The following is a 19,900-nucleotide window of genomic DNA, read 5'->3' as shown; positions in this document are numbered from 1 at the left end:
CCCTCCCAAGACAGGCCATCTTCTTCGGCCTCGAACGGACTTGGACTTGGATTCAGACACATAGTCGCCAGCCTTCAACATTCCTGTTTCTTACTGCCTGCGAAACTGTACCCAAAATGGTCAGCAGTCTGGAAACTATACCCAGCTTGGCCCATACTGAATCTCAACTCTCCACGAGTATCCAGTGATGAATATGAGACACATTCAAATCGTGCTCAGGGAGCAGATGAACTACAAGCCAACAGTGCACACTTTCTGTAGGAGCGGCTCTCCTGTGACACCTCAGGGCCATTTTCAACATCGATTGTAAAACACAGAACATATTACAGGCCCTTTGGCCCATGATGTTGTGCCAACCTTTTAACCTACTCTAAGATCATTTGTAACAAGAAATAATTGTTCCATCATTTTTATATTCTCAGAGTTCAGAACAGCAACATTGGCTCTGATAATACAGACTTTGGCGCATGCCAAAAATAGTATATTTCATAGTCAGAGTAATTTAGGGAGCCTTAACAATTATTCATTATTAGTTGTGAAACAGCAAATATGCAAATGGATAGCTGGGTCCTACAATATTTTTATCAGATAGTTTATGCCTTTGTTGTGTATTCGCTGCAGTTTAAAATTAGTGAGAGTACATCATATCACGTTTGTTAGATTAACTGTGGCAATGGTCCCCACACATTCCTTCTCTCTTACATTTCTACTACTTAGATTTTGTTGCAAATCCTTCAGGACTCTGCTGCCAACACTCTGCCCCTCACTTATCCATCCATTTCTCATTTATGTTCTCTAATCTTCTCGGGCTCCTATTCATTAATATTTACTTTATCCTGAGAGAGCCAGCTGGTGGTATAGTGGCATCAGCATTGGACGTTTGAGGTAAACGGTCCCAGGTTCAAATCCTGCTGGCTCCTTCCACATTTCCATCTGTGCTGGGTTCAGCATCATGCTAGCAACTCAGCTTCGTTAAAAAAAAAGATGCTGAAGAAACAGCCCGATGTTGCCACAAGGTGTGGAGAGGAACAACAGCAGCATCCTGAGAGAATGGCCAGACAAGGACAAGCTGTAGAGATTGTACTAAGAGTCCAGAGCTTTATTTTATTTTATTTCACTTTTTCATTTTATTGTATTGAGATACTGTACAGCACAGAATAGGTTTCCGACCCTTCAACCACACCGCCCAGCAGTGCCCTGATTTAATCCTAGCCTCGTTACAATGACCAATTAACTACCAACTGCTACATTTCTGGACTGTGGGAGGGAACCAGAGCACCCGGAGGAAACCCACGCAGTCACAGGGAAAACGTGCAAAATCATTACAGGCAGCAGCAGGAATTAAACCCGGATTGCCTGTACAGTAAAGCGTTGTGCTAACCACTATGCTACCTTGCTGCGGCTTTATTCTTACTGAGGTCAAAGTGCAAGAGACTGCAGCTTGTCCCAGTTCAGAAATCAGCTAATCAGTTCAGTGACACGGAGGTATTGAAATGGTGAAGGCAGGTGTTGGAAAGGTGAATGGGTGTTGTCAGCCTGCATGTAGAAACAGGATGTGATGTCACTGCCGGAAAATATTCAAATACAGTGAATATGAGGGAACAAATGCCTTTGACAAGGCATACGTGATCAACCACGTTAAGTGCTGCAGAGAGATACTTTTATTTCTCTTAAGCCCATCATCCAGTTGGGGCAGAGGCCACCGAGAGCAGCCTGACACCGTTGCCTGTCCTTATCCGATGGTTCGACGGAGGGGTTAATTGGCCTTCAGCCTTCTGCTTTCGCCACACAGCTTCATACGGCTTCTAGACAAGGATCCTTCCTCTCCCAGGAATGAGGTCTTTGGAGCTTCTGTTGGCACTTCTGTAGCTCTGGGTTTTTACGGGATGGAGTAGTTAGCCCTTAAGCCCAAACCTCTCCTTTCACAGATGGGCTTGGGACCATCCATGACGGAGTTGCAGGGAGGTACTGGAGGATGACAAAGCCTAGTTTACCAGGAGAACAATCACAAATCACCAGCATAGTTCCCTTTTTCGAACAGAACTGTGGATTCCTACAGACTGTTAGAGATACATAAACTGACAATGTATGATGGTGCCCAACAGGTTTGGCCACCTTTCCACTGTGGCACTGACAATAAATTTAGTAACAAATTGTGAACACTTCAATTTGGCAGCAGTGAGGAACTGAGACAACTGTAACAAGGGTTGGCTGACACAGGCTGGTGACTGCAACACTGAGCCACTGCCTTATACTGACATTCTCAATAAACCCTGACTAAGCTGTTAACTACGTCAGCAGAAATCCCTCATTCTACAGAAGTGGTCTTATCTAAGGCAGCATAGCAATCAAGACACCCAATTTACAGCCCATTAATTGCCCATCTATTAAAGCAGAAAGAAATAGGCAGATGACACAGAAGGTTATAATGACATTAAAGGATAGTAGCAGTAGGGTCATAGGGTCATACAACACAGGAACAGGTCCTTGGCCCAACTTGCCCATCTGAGAATATACTCACATTCCCAACTTTGATCCACATCTTTCTCAAGCTTTCCTATCCATGTACTTGTGCAAGTGCCTTTCAAATGTGGTTAATATACTTGCCTCAACCACTTCCTCTAACAGAGGGATCCCTAACCTTTTTATATGCTGTTGGACCCTAACATTTACCCAGAGGTCTGTGGACCCCAGATTGGGAACCCCCTACTCTACCAGATCACTCACTCTACCAGATCACTCACACTGCCAGATCACTCACTCTATCAGATCACTCACTCTACCAGATTCAGGAATACTATTTTGTATGACCATCAGACACTTGAACTGATCTGCACAACCCTAAACCTACCATGGCAACAGAACACAATGCAGCATTTATCTTGAACTACCTTGGACTTGTCTCTGATTGTGATTTATTTTTGTATCAATGCTTTGTATCTTGACAGCCTTTTTATTCCTCTTCACTGCCTTATATAACTTATGCTTAGCGTCTGCTCTGAATCTGTGATATCGCTGCAAGTAAGTTGTTTATTGAACCTATGCCTCACCAACTTGTACATATGACAGTAAGTTCAACTTAAGTTGACTCTAGAGACTTAGGAGGTAACTCAGGCTGACTTGCTATGGCAATATCAAGAGAGTGTTGCACTGTCTCAGTAAACAGTGTCCCAGAGGTGCCCTCAGGTAAAGATCCTATGACACGATTTTGTAAAAAGTCAAATTCGTCCCCATAGCCTTGCTGATAACATTAAGAATAGAACAAAATGAAGAGCTGTGTTATAAGTTACATTAATATTTATATATTCATGTAATTTGGCCATTCCAAAGCATTTCATGGCCACTAGATCCTGCTGAAGTATGGCAGTTGTTGAATTGTAGGAATGTAGAAGTCAATTTAAATCGACATAACTGTGGAAAAAAGAATATGATCATTTCATAATTTTATTTATGGAAGATGGCTGTGTCAATGTGGCAACGAGGTTTCTTACTCTGTAACAGTGATACCCTTCAAAAGTATTTAACTGCTTGTGAAGGGCTTTGGAACATCCTGAGATGGTGAAAGAAACCACATAAATAAAAAGTTTTTTTTTTCTTTCTGTGTGTCTGGGATTACTAGCAGTACTCTCTTGAAGACTACTCTTGGCTCCTTTTGAACTGAACCTCGTCCTTCCCTGTAAAATGACTGCAGGACTTGTCCTTTTCTGGAATCCAATTAAGCTACCTTGTGTTGCAGAGTCCCAAAACTGATAGGAACTGGGATAATTTTCTCCTTATCATACAAACCGGGGTGGGCGCCCGGCGTTCGGCCGGGGAGTGTGGTTGAGTGGTCGGCAACTTGGGCCGGCTCCCCCACTGGACTTAGTCTGGTGATGAGGGTGTGAGAACACCCAGCAGGACTAAAAAAAAAACAAGACCTGACAAAGGGCAGATGAGCTCCTCGTGAGCCAATGGCCATCTTCTGTGGAAGAGATTAACGCCTCACCACGAATCTACGAATCGTATGCTATGCACCTAGTTAGAAGAGACATGATGAACTTGGGCACTGCACCGTATGCCTGGACCTGCCCAAGGCCTCCACCTAAGGAAGGGCCGAGCTCAAAGAAAATGCCACGGCTGGAGGCCGACACAGCCTCAGGCTCGAGTTCAGCGGGGCGGCGGTGGGCAGAGCCAAGGCGGCTAGCAAGAACAAACTGGAGGAGAGGCTGTACTCAGTGCTGTCGCAAGATCAAAGAAGATGGAGATGCATAGCGGCCAACCCCGGATTCAGGACAGCACCCACCGACTGACTGACTGACATACAAACCAAGGCTCCACCAGTGTGGCATATAAGGCTGCTAAACAAGATAGGAGCGCACGGTATCACAAATAAGGTGCTAGCATGGATAGAAGATTAGCTGATGGGTAGAAAGCTAAGAGTAGGAATAAAGGGGGCCATTTCTGGTTGGCTGCCTGTGACTAGTGGTATTCCCTAAGGGTCAGTACTGGTTTTCTACTTTTCACGTTATATGTTAATGACCTGGATGGCTTTGTGGCTAAGTTTGTGGTTGACACAAAGATCAGTGGAATAGCAGGTAGTATTGAAGAAGCAGATAGTTTGCAGATAGATTGGGAGATTTGGCAAAGAAGTGGCAGATGGAATATAATGTAGGGAAGTGTACGGTTATGTACTTTGATACAAGGAATAAAGATATCAATTATTTTTCTAAATGGGGAGGGAATACAAAAATTGGTATTGCAAAGAGATATAGGAGTCCTGGTGCAGGATTCCCTAAAGATTCACTTGCAAGAATTGAGAGTGAAGAAGGCAAATGCAATGTGGACATTCATTTTAAGAGGATTAGAATATAAAAGAAAGGGTGTAATACTGAGTATTGATCAGACCACATTTGGAGTATTGTGAACAGTTTTTGGGCTCCATATCTAAGGAATGACATACAAGAGCATCCAGAGGAAGTTTACGAGAATGATTCCAGGGATGAAAGGGTTAACATATGAGGAATGTTTATTTTCTCTCAGCCTGTACTCACTGGAGTTTAGAAGGATGAGGTGGGATCTTATTGAAACCTCCCTACCAAATATTGAAAGGCCTGTATAGCCTGGACATGGAGAGGAAGTTTCCAGTAGTGGGAGAGTCCAAGACCAAAGGAAACAATATCAAAGCAAAAGGATATGATCTCCAGTTAAAACAGAAATTAGGAGGAATTTTTTGAGTCATAGTCTGGTGAATCTGTGGAATTCATTGACACAGACAACCGTGGAAACCAAATCATTGGGTATATTTAAAGCAGAAGTTGAGAGATTTTTGATTAGTAATGGTGTCAAAGATGACAGGGGGAAGGGAATAATAAATCAGCCATGATCGAATAGTGGAGCAGACTCCATGGGCCAAATGGCCTAATTTTACTCCTATGCCTTATGGTCCTACTCAGGATGGTCAGTACGACTGAGTATGACCATAAGTATACAGCCCCTCTGGGTGTACAGACAAGAACAATCAACCAATTATTTAATGCATGGGTGGCACGGTAGGGTAGCAGTTAGTGTAAATCCATTACAGCACCAGCGACTCAGGCTCAATTCCCACCGCTGTCTGTAAGAACTTTGTACATTCTCCCCGTGAGTGCGTGGGTTTCCTCCCACAGTCCAAAGGTGTATGGATTAGGGTTAGTAAATTGTGGGCATGTTATATTGGTGCCAGAAGCAACAGTACATCTTTGAACGGTGTTGGCCTGTGTTGCAAATGATGCATTTCACTGTATGTTTTGATGTTTCAATGTACGTGACAAATCAAGTTAATCTTTTTACTCTCAATGTGTCTGTCTCTTAAAAGTCACTTGATCTCTTTCTCATAAAGTGGCATCAATTGCAACTAAATGGATGGGAAACATACCAAAAATCCTCACAGGTTAAAAAAAAATCAGTTTCTGCTTGATATCAACAGAGTCTACCTAATATTTCAAGTCTTATTGTGTTCATTTTCACAGTACCGTACTTGTCAATGTGGAGCAGGGAGTGAGTCTGTAAATCTGGCGGGAGCAAAGGATGTTGGCAATGGTGAGGGTACAGTGCCACGGGAGAGGTGACAGAGGAGGATACTAGGGGTGGAAGTTGGCGCAGATGCAGACACACCCAGCCCTGAGACACCAGGCAAGGTCACTTGATTCCAAACAATTGGTTTATTGATCACTGCTGAATCTCTCACTAATGCTTGCTGCTCCCTAACCCTGTCCCCAACCATGATTCCTCTCTCCCTGCTCCCTTCCCACTCTCAGTCCACAATAGAGATGCATATTAGAATCAGGTGCATCATCACTCATATCTGTCATGAAATTAGTTTATTTTGTGGCAGGAGTACAGAGCAATACATAAATTACAAAAGTCTTAGGCTCCCTAACTATATCTGTACATATGCCTAAGACTTTCATGCAGTACTGCATATATAGCAAAATGCCATTGGAGCAGATTAATCTTCAGGCACAACTTTAATTTCAATTGGTCAACTAACATCAAACTTAGTCCATGATCAACTTTACTGAAAATTGATTGGAGGACTGGCTGAGAGGAATCCATCAACTGCATTCATTCACGCAATTTAACTCAATGATGTAACCAGTTCCCAAGCCTTCGAAAAAAATACACTTTGCAGTTATTTCAGCATCAGTGCAGAGGCTGGGTATTAATCATTTATAAAAGATCTGATTTTTTTAAGATTTTATTCTCGAGTGCATCTCTCCCAGTCCTGCAAAGGAGTGATTAACATTTTGGAGACTCACTGTATTTGGCATCTGAACAGTGGGGTCCCTGTAGCCAAGAACATCATCATTGTAGCTGGATTCCAGGCTAATTATATCATCAATTACTTCACTCATCTAGATAAAGAGAATAAACAATATGGTAAATGTACCTGTAGTATACCATTTCTGCATATATAACACTGGATAACAGTTTGACAGTAAAACCCTGTCAAAATGAAACTAAGGTAGGGTAGAGTACATAATTGGGAAATATACAATTGAGCTGTAAAAGCTGATTAAGTTGGTGGACAGGTTAGAGAGTACGTGGTTGCGTAAGGATTCCATAATATGGAATGGGGGAGGTTTCATCATTTTAGATTTTCTTACTTGGAAAACCTGCTTGATATCACATAATCCGTACCTCTTGTTCTGAACTGCAGCCAATGTTCAGCATAGCCATGGGGCTGTTAGGGGCACTGTTTCCAGTGGAGCCAGACAACCCATGATCATTCCTCAAGCCAGGCGAGATGGTTGAAGGTTGAGGAGAGTGCGAGTGCCCCAGGGACTGCACAGCCATCTTGTTGCCATAGTTGGAGGAGAGGAACTGCTTCAATTGTTGCCTTTGCGATTGCTGGATGTGGTACTTGGTGGGGTTCTCCAAGTGAGTCTCAACCTATGGGCAATAGAGGACAATATTTTTGTTAGCATGCTTGAATCCTGCTGAATGCAGAGCTTTCCTAGATAGACAGTTTGCAAATAATGCAACTTTAATAACATGAGGCACACATGACCAACTATGTTAAATTCAGAACCAAAGAGACACCGCAGATGATGGAAATGCACACAAAATGCTAGAGGAACTCAGCAAGTTAGGCAGCATCTATGGAGGAGATAAACAGTCAACATTTTGGGCTCAGACCTTTCATCAGGATGCACTGAAACTAGCTCTCACCTCAACAACGTGGTGGAGTTAGAATAGATTCACTTTGCAAACTTAACATGCTTCCGACCTTTCTCATCAAGATGCATAGGTGTAATTTAAAAATTTCACATCCTAGACATCTCCTTCAAGCTGGAAGATTATATCCTTCTGGTACACTGGACCCGGAAACAGATTAGTTTCCCCACTTTATTAATCTAGTCATCAAATGCTACTTGGCTGAACGAGTGGATGCTGTGGGAGGGGAGGAAAGCAGGGTAGAGGAATAAAAAGGGGTGGGTCCTATAATGTCAACTAGACGTGGAGGTGGGGTGGGGAAGATCATAACCATTGCAACAGCTGCAAGGGTGGGATCCCAGTTGTGAGTACTGGAGCGAAAGGGAGAGGCAGGTACCCAGTCAAATTACCTGAAGCCGTGGGGATGGGTTCTTGGCATTAAAGGATTAGCTTTATTTGTCACATATGCATCGAAATATTGAAGCATACAGTGAAACACGTAGTTTGCATCAACGATCAGCACAGTCTGAGGATGTGCTGGGGGCAGCCCGCAAGAGTTGCCACGGTTTCCAGCGCCAACGTAGTATCCCACAACTTACTAACCCCTGTGTCTCTGGAATATGGGAAGAAACTAGTGCACGTGGAGGAAATGCACACAGCCACAGAGTGAACATACAAACTCCTTACAGAAAGCAGTGGATTTGAACCCGGGTTGTTGGCACTGTTAAGGATTATGCTAACCGCTGCACCATCTTGCCATGCATGGGGGAGGAGTTGCATCTTGCAGGGTAGTTTTTTTGATCTCAAGAGATGACGATAATCAGGGTGTAAAGTACACATCGCTCTGGCTGATGGGTCTGATTGCATGCAGTGTGGGACAAGTTATCTTTAAGAGTACCACACAGCAGCACACTTCATTCTCCCAGCTCTGAATCAGCACTTGTAGCTGCATTTGCCTCTCCATCAGCCAGATTTCCCGAGGCCCAAGTATCCAAATAGCCAGAATTAGAGGTGGAACAGAGATAATATCTGAGTACACAGCCTCAATGAAATGTTTAAAGGAGTGACCTGCCACCTAAGAATGTGCCTGTCCCCAAACCACCCACCCACTACAATTAAAACTGGAAATGCAGGGTGTCAAAAAGATTCAAGATTCAAGACCGTTTATTGCCATTCGACAGTATGCAAGTGTATGGAGAACAGCATGTTTGTTACTCTGGTTTCAATGCAGCATTAAAAAAAACACGATAAGTATAACAAACATAATAAAACACTATAAATATAAGTATATAAGATTAGCTTATATACATAGACTGATTGTCTGTACATAAGATCACTTTGATAGGAAATGATATAGTAATGGTGGTGGGCGTGAGGTGGGGTGGGTTAATGGGTAGAAGCACCAGAGACCTTCTCCCAGCCCATCAGCGAAGCAGTTAAATTCTTCCTCCTCTAATGTCTCTACTTTCCTTTTCAAGGTGGCTGGGGTCCTGTCAGAGCCTGTGATCTACAGCGACACTCAAACTATGGTTCTGCATGCTGGCGTCTTCCCATTCTTCAAGCTATGTCCAGGTTGTTTGATTATTTGCAGGTGCGACCGGCTTTGGGATGCGGCCCTGTGGACACGAGTTTTCTTTTTTTTTTGGCGTGTGCCTGCATGCATGCGAATCTGTATGTGCGCCTGCATGCGTGCAAATCTGTGCGTGTGTGTCTACATGTCTGTGCATGCATCCGTGATAATGTCTCAGTAACATTAGCAAATTTGCCGATGACACAAAGCTGGGTGGCAGTGTGAAATGTGAGGAGGATGTTATGAGAATGCAGGGTGACTTGGACAGGCTGGGTGAGTGGACAGATGCATGGCAGATGCAGTTTAATGTGGATAAATGTGAGGTTATCCACTTTGGTGGCAAGAACAGGAAGGCAGATTACTATCTGAATGGTGTCAAGTTAGGAAAAGGGGAAGTACAACAAGATCTAGGTGTCCTTGTTCATTAGTCACTGAAAGTAAGCAGGCAGTTACAGCAGGCAGTGAAGAAAGCTAATGGCATGCTGGCCTTCATAACAAGGGGAATTGAGTATAGGAGCAAAGAGGTCCTTCTGCAGTTGTACAGGGCCCTGGTGAAACCACACCTGGAATATTGTGTACAGTTTTGGTCTCCAAATTTAAGGAAGGACATTCTAGCTATTGAGAGAGTGCAGCGTAGGTTCACGAGGTTAATTCCTGGGATGGCGGGACTGTCATATGTTGAAAGATTGGAGCGACTGGGGTTGTTTACACTGGAATTTAGAAGGATGAGAGGGAATCTGATTGAAACATATAAGATTATTAAGGGATTGGACACGCTAGAGGCAGGAAACATGTTCCCGATGTTGGGGGAGTCCAGAACCAGAGGCCACAGTTTAAGAATAAGGGGTAGATAATTTAGAACGGAATTGAGGAAAAACTTTTTCACACAGAGGGGGTTGTGGTTATGTGGACTGCTCTGCTACAGAGTGGAGAGCCAATTCTCTGGATTCGTTCAAAAAAAGAGTTAGATAGAGCTCTTAAAGATAGCGGAGTGAAGAGATATGAGGAGAAGGCAGGAAAAGGGTACTGATTGTGGATGATCAGCCATGATCACAGTGAATGGTGGTGCTAGCTCGAAGGGCTGAATGGCCTACTCCTGCACCTATTGTCTGCTGTCTTTTTCATGGCTTATACAAGGCACAGATTGAGAGAGAGAGACTGTGTGGCCATTCCTCACACAGACATTTTCGCAGTATTTTCCCTTTATTTTACGAGGTCAAGTTGCAATCTCGACACTCAACCCGGCAAAAATGGAAAGCACACTTGGGAGCGGACCCAACTAGTTTTGAACCCGGGAACCTCCGCTCCCGGGTCCAGCGCCGATGTCGTTGCGCCACCAGCCAGCCCGGACACCAGTTTTCATTATTGCCGCGAACTGAAGTGTCGCGGCGAGCCATTTCATCGGGACTGTAAGAGCAGCTGTCAGAGGCCTCTGAACTCGGGTGATTGCTCTCGCTCTCTCTTTCTACATGCTAAGTTAGAGTTTGCAGCCGATTTTCGAGCCAGGAACTCAAAATAAAAAGAAACGCTTCAGACTGTGACTGTAACATCAAAACAGCAACTGTTTGTCTCCCATCTCATGGTGGAAGGAGTGATATCTGTCTCTCCCTTGTTAGTAAGAGTGAGCCTAAGGGTTGTTGTATTGTTGGAATGAACAGCTAGTTTTTAGGTACTATAGACCATGGTCTCTCTTTGGGGGCTTTGCTGTTGCTTGTATGGTGGTGCTGGGAATGCTGATGCTTTATGCTTGAGTAAGTGGGGGGACGTTTGGTGCTGCTTGTGCATGGGACTGGGGACAGGGGGGCTGGGGTTCTTATAGTTTTTTTCTCTGTAATTCTTTCTTTGGGGTTTTTCTTATTTTGAGGGTGTCTGCAGAGAGTAAGAATTCCAGGTTGTATATTGTATACATTCTCTGATATTAAATGGAACATTCAACCATTGGAGGTGTTGATCTGCCTGACAGCTTGGGGGAAGTATCTGTTTTCGAGTTTGGTGCTCCAGGCATGGATGTCCCGTAGCCTCTTCCCTGATGGAAGTGGGAATAAAACGGTCCATGAGCAAGGTGGGTGGGATTCTTCATAATATTGCTTTAATATATATTTATACATGACATAAAGGGGCTGAGTTCTGAACTTTTTTTTATTTCAAAAGGTTCAACATTTAAAAGGTTTAACATTTCGTCCTGCAAAAAATGAGTGAGGGTTAAGTTACCTCCCCTTCTGCTTTTTTGAATCATGTGTTCCCCTAATTTTCGCAATCCTCAAAGCACAACTTTCAAGCTGGCATTTGTGATTGAACTGAAAGGGTCACCATCTCACAGCTAGCTGTGTGGCTGTCATTCAGAAATATAATAGCATTGAATGACTTGTAAATAGAAACATGACCAAATGTGTGTCCATCACAAGACAAGCGTGACGGCTCTCCTCTCCCAATTCCGTGACATTTTCCACTTTCTCTTCTCTATTTTGCTGAAGTATTTGCCTCTCTTGCTAGCCTGCACGAGTTGTGGGATATACAAATGTTTCTTACGGCCAGTGTGTACCAGGTGTTCTGAATTAGTACTTCTTCAGTGAATCAGTGCAAAGTGCCCTAAAATTTCACTGAGATTTATGATAAATGTAAAGACTTTCTTCCTTTCTAAGATTGCATCAAGACAACACACTATAGCCCATTGCCAAATCTGTCGCAATGGTTCAGCTTCAATCTCAATTATCAGCATTTTTCTCATCCCACAGATGCTGCCTGACCCAACGTTTTCTGTTCGTATCTCGCATTTCCAGCATTTTTTGTTTTATCTTCATTTAAGCAAATGGCAGCAAGAGTAGGATTAGCCCCCCATGACTGCTCTGCCATTCACTTTTATTTTTTAGCTAGTTCAGCACAACATTGTAGGCTAAAAGAGCCTGTTCTTGTGCTGTACTGTTCTACGTTCTACCTTTTTACTCCAGCGTCTCTCACAAGCCCTTAGATTAAGTACTTAGTATGTTATATATTCCCTTAATATGTAAACATCTATTATTCTCCACCTTGGATATATTCAGCAACTAATCCTTTACAGTCCTCTAGAGTTGAGAGATTTACTACATTCTTGGTGAAATATTTTGCTCAATATTGTCCTGAATGGCCAACTCCTTATTTTGAGAGTATGGTCCTGGTTCTAGACATAGTTGTATAAAGCTAAATTCAAATAGCAGAGAACTGGGCCTTTCCACCAACTACGTCTACACCAACCTTATTGCCCACAAAAACAAACACAATTTGGACACATTAGTTCTGAATCCTCCCCTAGTTTGCCTTTTCACATGCCAGTCTAAATGTCCCTTAAGTGTACAAATTCCAATACTTCTTCTGCCAGTGCACTCCGATTATCACCACTCTGTGTGGGAAAATCTTTCTCCTCAGTTCAAAGATTCAAAATACATTTATTATCAAAAAAAGTATAAATTATACAACCTTGAGGTTTGTTTGCTTACAGGCAGTGGCAGAGCAAGAACCCCAAAAGAACCCAGTAAAAAAAAGACCAACCCCAACCCTCCCTGCACAAAGAGAAAGAGAAAAAAAAACTAATCATGCAAACAATAGAAATGAGCAACTACAACAGCATTTCAAACTAAATTGAGTCCTTAGATCCAAATCCCTGGAATAGGCCCAAAGCCTTGGTATTCAGTTCCCCTTTAAACCTGCCATCTCTCACGTTAAGCCTATGGCTTCTTGCTTTTGATACAAGGCAAAACACCAACTGCACTTCTATCTTGTGAAAGCTCTTAAGAATTGTGTACCTTTTAGTGAAGTCATTGCTCAGTCTTCTGAATATCTGTCTAACCTCCAAGGGGAATATCCTTGCCTCAGACTATTTCACCTAAACAGTAATATTGGCCTATTGCTGAATTACTACAGTAAACTTAATCACATGCACATGCACGCATTCCACACATAAGGACATGTCATGCCTGCCCAAGATATAGACAAAATTAGGCAGAGCAAACCTTCCTCAACAGTGCAAAATTAAGTATTCCCTGTGCAAACACAGCTCGGAACTCCCTCCGCCCTTTTCCAGCTACTCCTCCTCCACTGGTACCCACCTGCAGGTTAAATACGGTGTAAAGCTGGATCTCAGTAAGCACTCTCGGAGGCTGCTTGGAATATTTAAAGGACTTTTACTACTTACCAGTAAGTGGATATTTCTAAAGTTTGGTTCACCATTTAATCATCGGGCATGTTTTTCCTTCCGATTTGCTATTACAGTGCTGGTCAATATACCCTCCTTAACATACAAAAGCTTCAAAGCACATGCCACCAGGCTCAAGGACAGCTTCTACCCCGCTGTTAACAGTCTCTTAAACAGACCCCTTGTATGACAAGATGGACTCTTGGCCCTACAATCTACCTCGCTATGATCTTGCACTTCATAAATTACCTGAACTGCACTTTTTTTGGGGAGTTTTTACACTTTATTCTGCAATGTTGTTGTTCTATCTTATTCCAGCTGTGTAAAGGTTTGGTCTGTATGCAAGACAAGCTTTACACTGTGTCTTGGTACATGTGGCAGGAACAAACCAATACCAATAAGATTCTAGTGCAAAATTTACTAGTACTAGTTCGCGCCAGTCAACTCTCACTTGCTGGGTCTGTCCCCAGCAGATGATTATGGCAAAGTCCACAACAGTGACCCTGACCACTCCTCCTGATCGCTGGCCACAACCAGAAGGAAAAAGCCAGCTCCAGACCCAATTATCTAAAACGCTACACAAGGGCCTGCATTAAAAAGCTGGTCCAGAATGGTCATAAGCAGTCAGAGTGTGAGTGTGAGTGTGTGCGCGCGCGCATGCATTTAAAACAGAAAGGAACAAAAGAACACACATTTCCATAATGTTTCATATAATGTTCAAATACTTTAGTGGTTAATGCTGTACTTTAGAAATTAAAAAATGCAGCATCAACTTGCTACAACAAGAATCTATAAACATCAGTACGATAACTACCTAATGTGTTTTGCTGTTTGGAGGATCCCCAGGGCGGATCCCTTTCTTTTCTTTGAATAATGTTATGGGGCCTGAGAGAACAAATGGGATCCTGGCTAAATACGTCACCCAATAGACTGCATACGTGCAGCAGTCCATCTGTAGGGTGCGGATCAGCCTAGACTAAAGGGTGGGGTCTTAAACCTGGACTTTTTTTAATTACCCACTGCTATCAGCAACAGAATGAAATCCGGAAGCTTTGTGTGGGCTATGCGACAAAGCCAGGCTCTTCAGTTTTGATAGGAAGACAGTTATTGCAAAGTTAGTTCTTGCAAGTGCACACTTCCTTCACTGCTTCCCTCTGGCCCTCCCCCCAACCAGCATTACTGCAGTCGTCGAAGTTCCCTGTTTTTTTAAAATCACAAATTAAGATGCTAAATCTGGCTTTCTACCATTTCAGGAACTCGGGCTTCCACATCCCAGTCAACACTGACCTATTACTGTTATGTTTTGTAACTTCAAACAACATATTCAAAGGAAGACATGGAAATCTGAAATATGAGTCTAACTTCTTGTTTACTTCTAAGCGAAGCACGAGCGTATCACATGGTACCATGAGGACCTATGCTATTCATGCATTTTTTTATATATATAAAACCCATAATGAATTACTTAAAGAACAAGGCTTAATCAACCTGTATTTGGTGGTATCCGTTAGTCTCGCGAGACCATGGATCTGTGCCTGGAAGGTTTCCAGGGCACAGGCCTGGGCAAGGTTGTATGGAAGACCGGCAGTTGCCCATGCAGCAAGTCTCCCCTCTCCATGACACCGATGTTGTCCAAGGGAAGGGCAAGGGCCGATACAGCTTGGCACCGGTGTCGTCGCAGGCGTTGCCAGAACGAGGTTGAAGGCAACATCGGACTGCCTTAGGGACCCCAGCTCCAGATTTGTCCTCAGGGTTTACTCCCGAAGCCTTTCCCATGAGGGGGTATGGCCGCAAGGCAGCGGAGGTTTGAAATCAGAGTTTCCCCTAAATTTATAAATGGGGGGGGAGCAGTAGCATAGCAGTTAGTGTGACATTATTACAGATCGGGGTGCTCCACAGTTCAGAGTTCAGTTCCGCCACTGTTACGTGGGTCTGCACGCGCATCGATCGCGAGCAATGAGGACACTGATGTCCTTGGGTGTGGATGTCATGACTCACGTGTGAGTTCGATTGAAGTGAGGGAGAGTTGCGCAGGTCGCGAACCTCACTCTCTTGTCCTGATCTATCAGGATCCAGTGGCGAGACGAGAGTCAAGACGACTGGAGAGAGATCAGGATGCAGTGGATGGCCTAGGGCAATCCACATGTCTTCCCGTACTCTTTGTGCTCCAAAACACATGCTGGGAAACGTCTTCCTGCCCTTTGAACCAGCTGGTGGTTTCCTCCGCGCAGACCACCGAATCCGGTTTCACACACAAAATGCTGGTGGAATGCAGAAGGCCAGGCAGCATCTATAGGAAGAGGGACTGTCGACGTTCCACATGTTTTGGGTAGACAGGCCTGAAGTCATCAAGGGTCCAAAAAAATCCTGCTGGCTACCCTCACCTAGTCTGGCCGGCCTGTCGAAGCCATTAGCCGGAGTGGAGGCCACTGTTGCATGCAAACAGCTTACTTGGAGCCGCAGGTGAGAGCTGAGTGCCAGGTGAGGGCCAAAGTTGGAGGGTGTATGAGGTGTCAGGGAGAGGTAGCACCTTTGGTGTGAAGGTCTATTGTCCCTTCCACTGTTATGTAAGCAGGCTCTGTATGTCACCCCACGCCCCCCCCCCCCGTGAAATGTGTGGGATTTCCCCAGGTGCCTCTGGTTTCCTCCCACAGTCCAAAGACATATAGGATAAGTTAACTGGTCTTTGTAAATTGTCCTGTGATTAGGTTAGGGTTAATCGGAGTGGGGGGGGTCACTGGGGGTGGCATGTCTCAAAGGGCCAACCCCGTGCTGTACCGCTAAATAAATAAATACCGCTTCTGTGCTATGTAAAACGCAGTCACAAGGATTCAGTGATTGTGCTTTACATATCACACTGGAACAATAAAAAGGAAACTCCCATCCCTCTCTTCAGTGCCCTTAGATATCAGTCAACCGGACCCCCTTTTCACCTCTCTATTTCCCACCCTTCTCTTTACAAGGGAGAAACACCTTGCTGGGAACATAGAATAGAACAGTACAGTACAGTACAGGCCCTTTGGCCCACTATGTTATGCCAACCTTTTAACCCACTTCAAGAAAGCTAATGGCATGCTGGCCTTCATAACAAGGGGAATTGAGTATAAGAGCAAAGAGGTCCTTCTGCAGCTGTACAGGGCCCTGGTGAAACCACACCTAGAGTACTGTGTACAGTTTTGGTCTCCAAATTTGAGGAAGGACATTCTTGCTATTGAGGGAGTGCAGCGTAGGTTCACAAGGTTAACCCGGGATGGCGGGACTGTCATATGTCGAAAGATTGGAGCTACTGGGCTTGTATACTCTGGAATTTAGAAGGCTGAGAGGGGAGCTTATTGAAACATATAAGATTATTAAGGGATTGGACTCGCTGGAGGCAGGAAGCATGTTCCCGCTGATGGGTGAGTCCAGAACCAGAGCCCACAGTTTAAGAATTAGGGGTAGGCCATTTAGAACGGAGTTGAGGAAAAACTTTTTCACCCAGAGAGTGGTGGATATATGGAATGCTCTGCCCCAGAAGGCTGTGGAGGCCAAGTCTCTGGATGCTTTCAAAAAAGAGATGGATAGAGCTCTTAAAGATAGCGGAATCAAAGGTTATGGGGATAAGGCAGGAACTGGATACTGATTGTAGATGATCAGCCATGATCACAGTGAATGGTGGTGCTGGCTCGAAGGGCCGAATGGCCTACTCCTGCACCTATTGTCTATTGTCTATAAGATGAATCTAACACCCCGCCACCCCCTACTCCATTTTTCTCTCATCTAAGTGTCCCAGCACCCTTGGCAGGGTATTTCATGCACCCACCACTTTCCGTGTAAAAAAAAACCTACCTCTGACATTCCCCTGCCCCCTGGAACTTTCCTCCCATCACCTTAAATGTCTGCCCTCTCATATTAGCTATTGCCACCCTGGGAAAAAGGCACTGGCTGTCCACTCTATTTATGCCTCTTATCATCTTATATACCTCTGTCAAGTCACCTCTCATCCTCCTTCACTCCACAGAGAGAAGCCACTGGAACAATGGGGACCAGAACTGAACACAATATTCCAAGTGTGGTCTAACTAGAGCTTTATAGAGCGCAACATTACCTTGATGGCTCTTGAACTCAATTCACCTGAAAGTCAACACACTATATGCCTTCTTAACCACCCACCTTATCATGTTGTGTAGCAGCTTTGAGGGATCTATGGACATGGACTCCAAGATCCCTCTATTCCTCCACAGTGTCCTGCCATTAATCCTGTGTTTTGCCTTTAAATTCAACCTTCCAAAGTGAATCACTTCACACTTCTACAGACTAATTTCCAACTGCTACTCTCAGCATTGCTCTGCATTCTATCAATGTTCCACTGTGACCCTCAACAACCTTCTATACTATCTACATTTGTGTCATCTGATTACTGACCCACTCTTCAATTTCCTCGTCCAAGTTATTTATAAAAATCACAAAGAACCAGGCTTTACAGAACAGATCCCCGCCAAAAACCACCGGTCACCAACCTCCAGGCAGAATATGTTCCATCAACCACCACCCTTTGTCTTCTGTAGCCATGCCAATTCTGAATCCACATAGATTCCGAATTGAATCTGACTTTATAAAGGAGCTTGCCATGGGAACCTGTAAAACGCACCACTAAAAGCCACGTACAGGACGCCCGCCATTCTACCTTCATCAATCAGCTTTGTCACTTAATCAAAGTAGTCAATCAGGCTTATGAGGCATGACCAGCCATGCTGACTATCCCTAAACAGTCAATGATTCTCCAAATTCTCATAAATCCTAACTCTAAGAATCCTCTCCAATCGTTTTCCCACCACTGCTCTAAGATTCACTGGTGGGAAAACTAGGATTATCCCTAATACCTGTCTTGAACAAAGGAATAACATTTCCCTTCCACAAGAAGGATGGAAGGACATAATAATTTGGATTGAACCCAACCCATTCTGTACATCTTGAAGGAGGGGGTACAATATACTCTATCTAACCTGGTGAGAATGAGGAACAGGAATATAAGACCATAAAAGATAGCAGAATTAGGCCATTCAGCCCACCATTTCTGCTCCACCATTTCATCATGGCTGATCCAGTTTTCCTCTCAACCCCATTTTCCCGCCTTCTCCCCGTAACCTTTCACACCCTAACTTACCAAGAATCTATCAATCTCCACCTTATATACACCCAATGACCTGGGCTCCACAGCTGCATGTGGCAAAAAAAATCCACAGATTCATCACCCTCTAGCGAAAGAAATTCCTCCTCATCTCCAACGTCCTCTATTCTGGGGCGGTGCCCACTGGTCCAAGACTCCCCCGCTATAGGAAACATCCTCTCCACATCCACTCTATCTAGGCCTTTTGACATTCAGTTCATTCAGAACATAAAGTGAGACGGAGCCCACCGCCTCCAGTAGTGCCCCTGGACTGGAAGTGATTTGTGGGGCAGTGAGAAGGAGCTTTATGCTATATCCACCCCAAGCTGTATCTAGGAATCAGAATTAGATTTATTATCATTGACTCACAGGGCATGAAGTTTGTTGCTTTGCTGCAGCAGGACAGCTCAAGGGCATAAAATTATCATAATTTTTTTTAAAGTACAAAAAAAGGGGCAAAAGAGGAATAATAAGGTAGATAAATAGAGGAAAAGAAAAGGTATAATGAAGTCAAATAGATCATGGTAAAGAAAGTTGTATTCTGTTTCTAACCCGTGTTATGCATGAGAAAGTATAGAGTGATTATTAGTGGTGCAGTGCTAACCAGAGCTCACCGGAGCACGTCCGGCACATCATTAAGAAAAAAGCCGACATAAACAAGTTAATTAATTAGGTGCTGCCCAGGGTGATTTGAGTATCTCAGAAACTGCTGATCTCCTGGGATCTTTACACACGACAGACTCTGGAGTTTACAAAGAATGGTGCCAATAACAAAAAAAAACATCCAGCGAGTGGATTTAACAAGATGTTGTTGCTCACACAACAGCTACTCACTGGATGCTTTTTTAGGCTTCTGGTGCTCCTGTCCCCTTTTCTCACCAGCCGGGGAAAAAACAGGCTGCCAAGTTAAAATTGCAGTTAAGCTCAAATGACATTGTCATGTAACAGAGGATCCAGTCACTAATTAAAGTTTGAAAACTATCAGGTAATTTGGGCCAAGTAAATAACCAGCTTTAAAGTGTCCATTAGCTCACCCAGTTCCTGAAGAAGATCTGGTTAAAATAGCTCCCTAAATGTCCCAGTTACCTGTGCCATTTTTTGTCAGTTTCCTCTTTACCCCTTCCCCATCCCAAGATGATAGCTTAAATTATCTCCTTCAGAAAAAGAAAGGAGGGGAGGGAAAAGATTATTCAGAATGAAGACCAAGTTAATTGCTTTGACTGAAATTACAAAATGGACCAAAAGTTACAACTCTTCAGCTGATGGACTGCAGCAAATGGGAATGCTGAAAATCCCAAGGGCAATGTTCTTTAGTACATTACTTCTGATGCATATAAAA

General features: G+C 43.9%; 1 protein-coding gene across 3 annotated transcripts in view; it reads right to left on the bottom strand.

Moving 5' to 3' along the window:
- tfeb (transcription factor EB) overlaps positions 1–19,900 on the bottom strand; it is a 161,446-nt gene that overhangs the window by 30,726 nt on the left and 110,820 nt on the right. For all 3 annotated transcript variants that reach the window (XM_063065458.1, XM_063065456.1, XM_063065457.1), the window contains 2 exons: positions 7,159–7,410; positions 6,777–6,872 (listed from right to left, as the gene is read on the bottom strand). In XM_063065458.1, coding sequence (XP_062921528.1) covers positions 6,777–6,872; positions 7,159–7,410 — 348 coding nt within the window. The remainder of the gene's footprint in view (positions 1–6,776; positions 6,873–7,158; positions 7,411–19,900) is intronic.

The sequence above is a fragment of the Mobula hypostoma genome, chromosome 13, assembly GCF_963921235.1.
Source record: "Mobula hypostoma chromosome 13, sMobHyp1.1, whole genome shotgun sequence".
Classification (NCBI taxonomy): domain Eukaryota; kingdom Metazoa; phylum Chordata; class Chondrichthyes; order Myliobatiformes; family Myliobatidae; genus Mobula; species Mobula hypostoma.
This window is presented reverse-complemented; position numbering and strand designations above follow the sequence as displayed.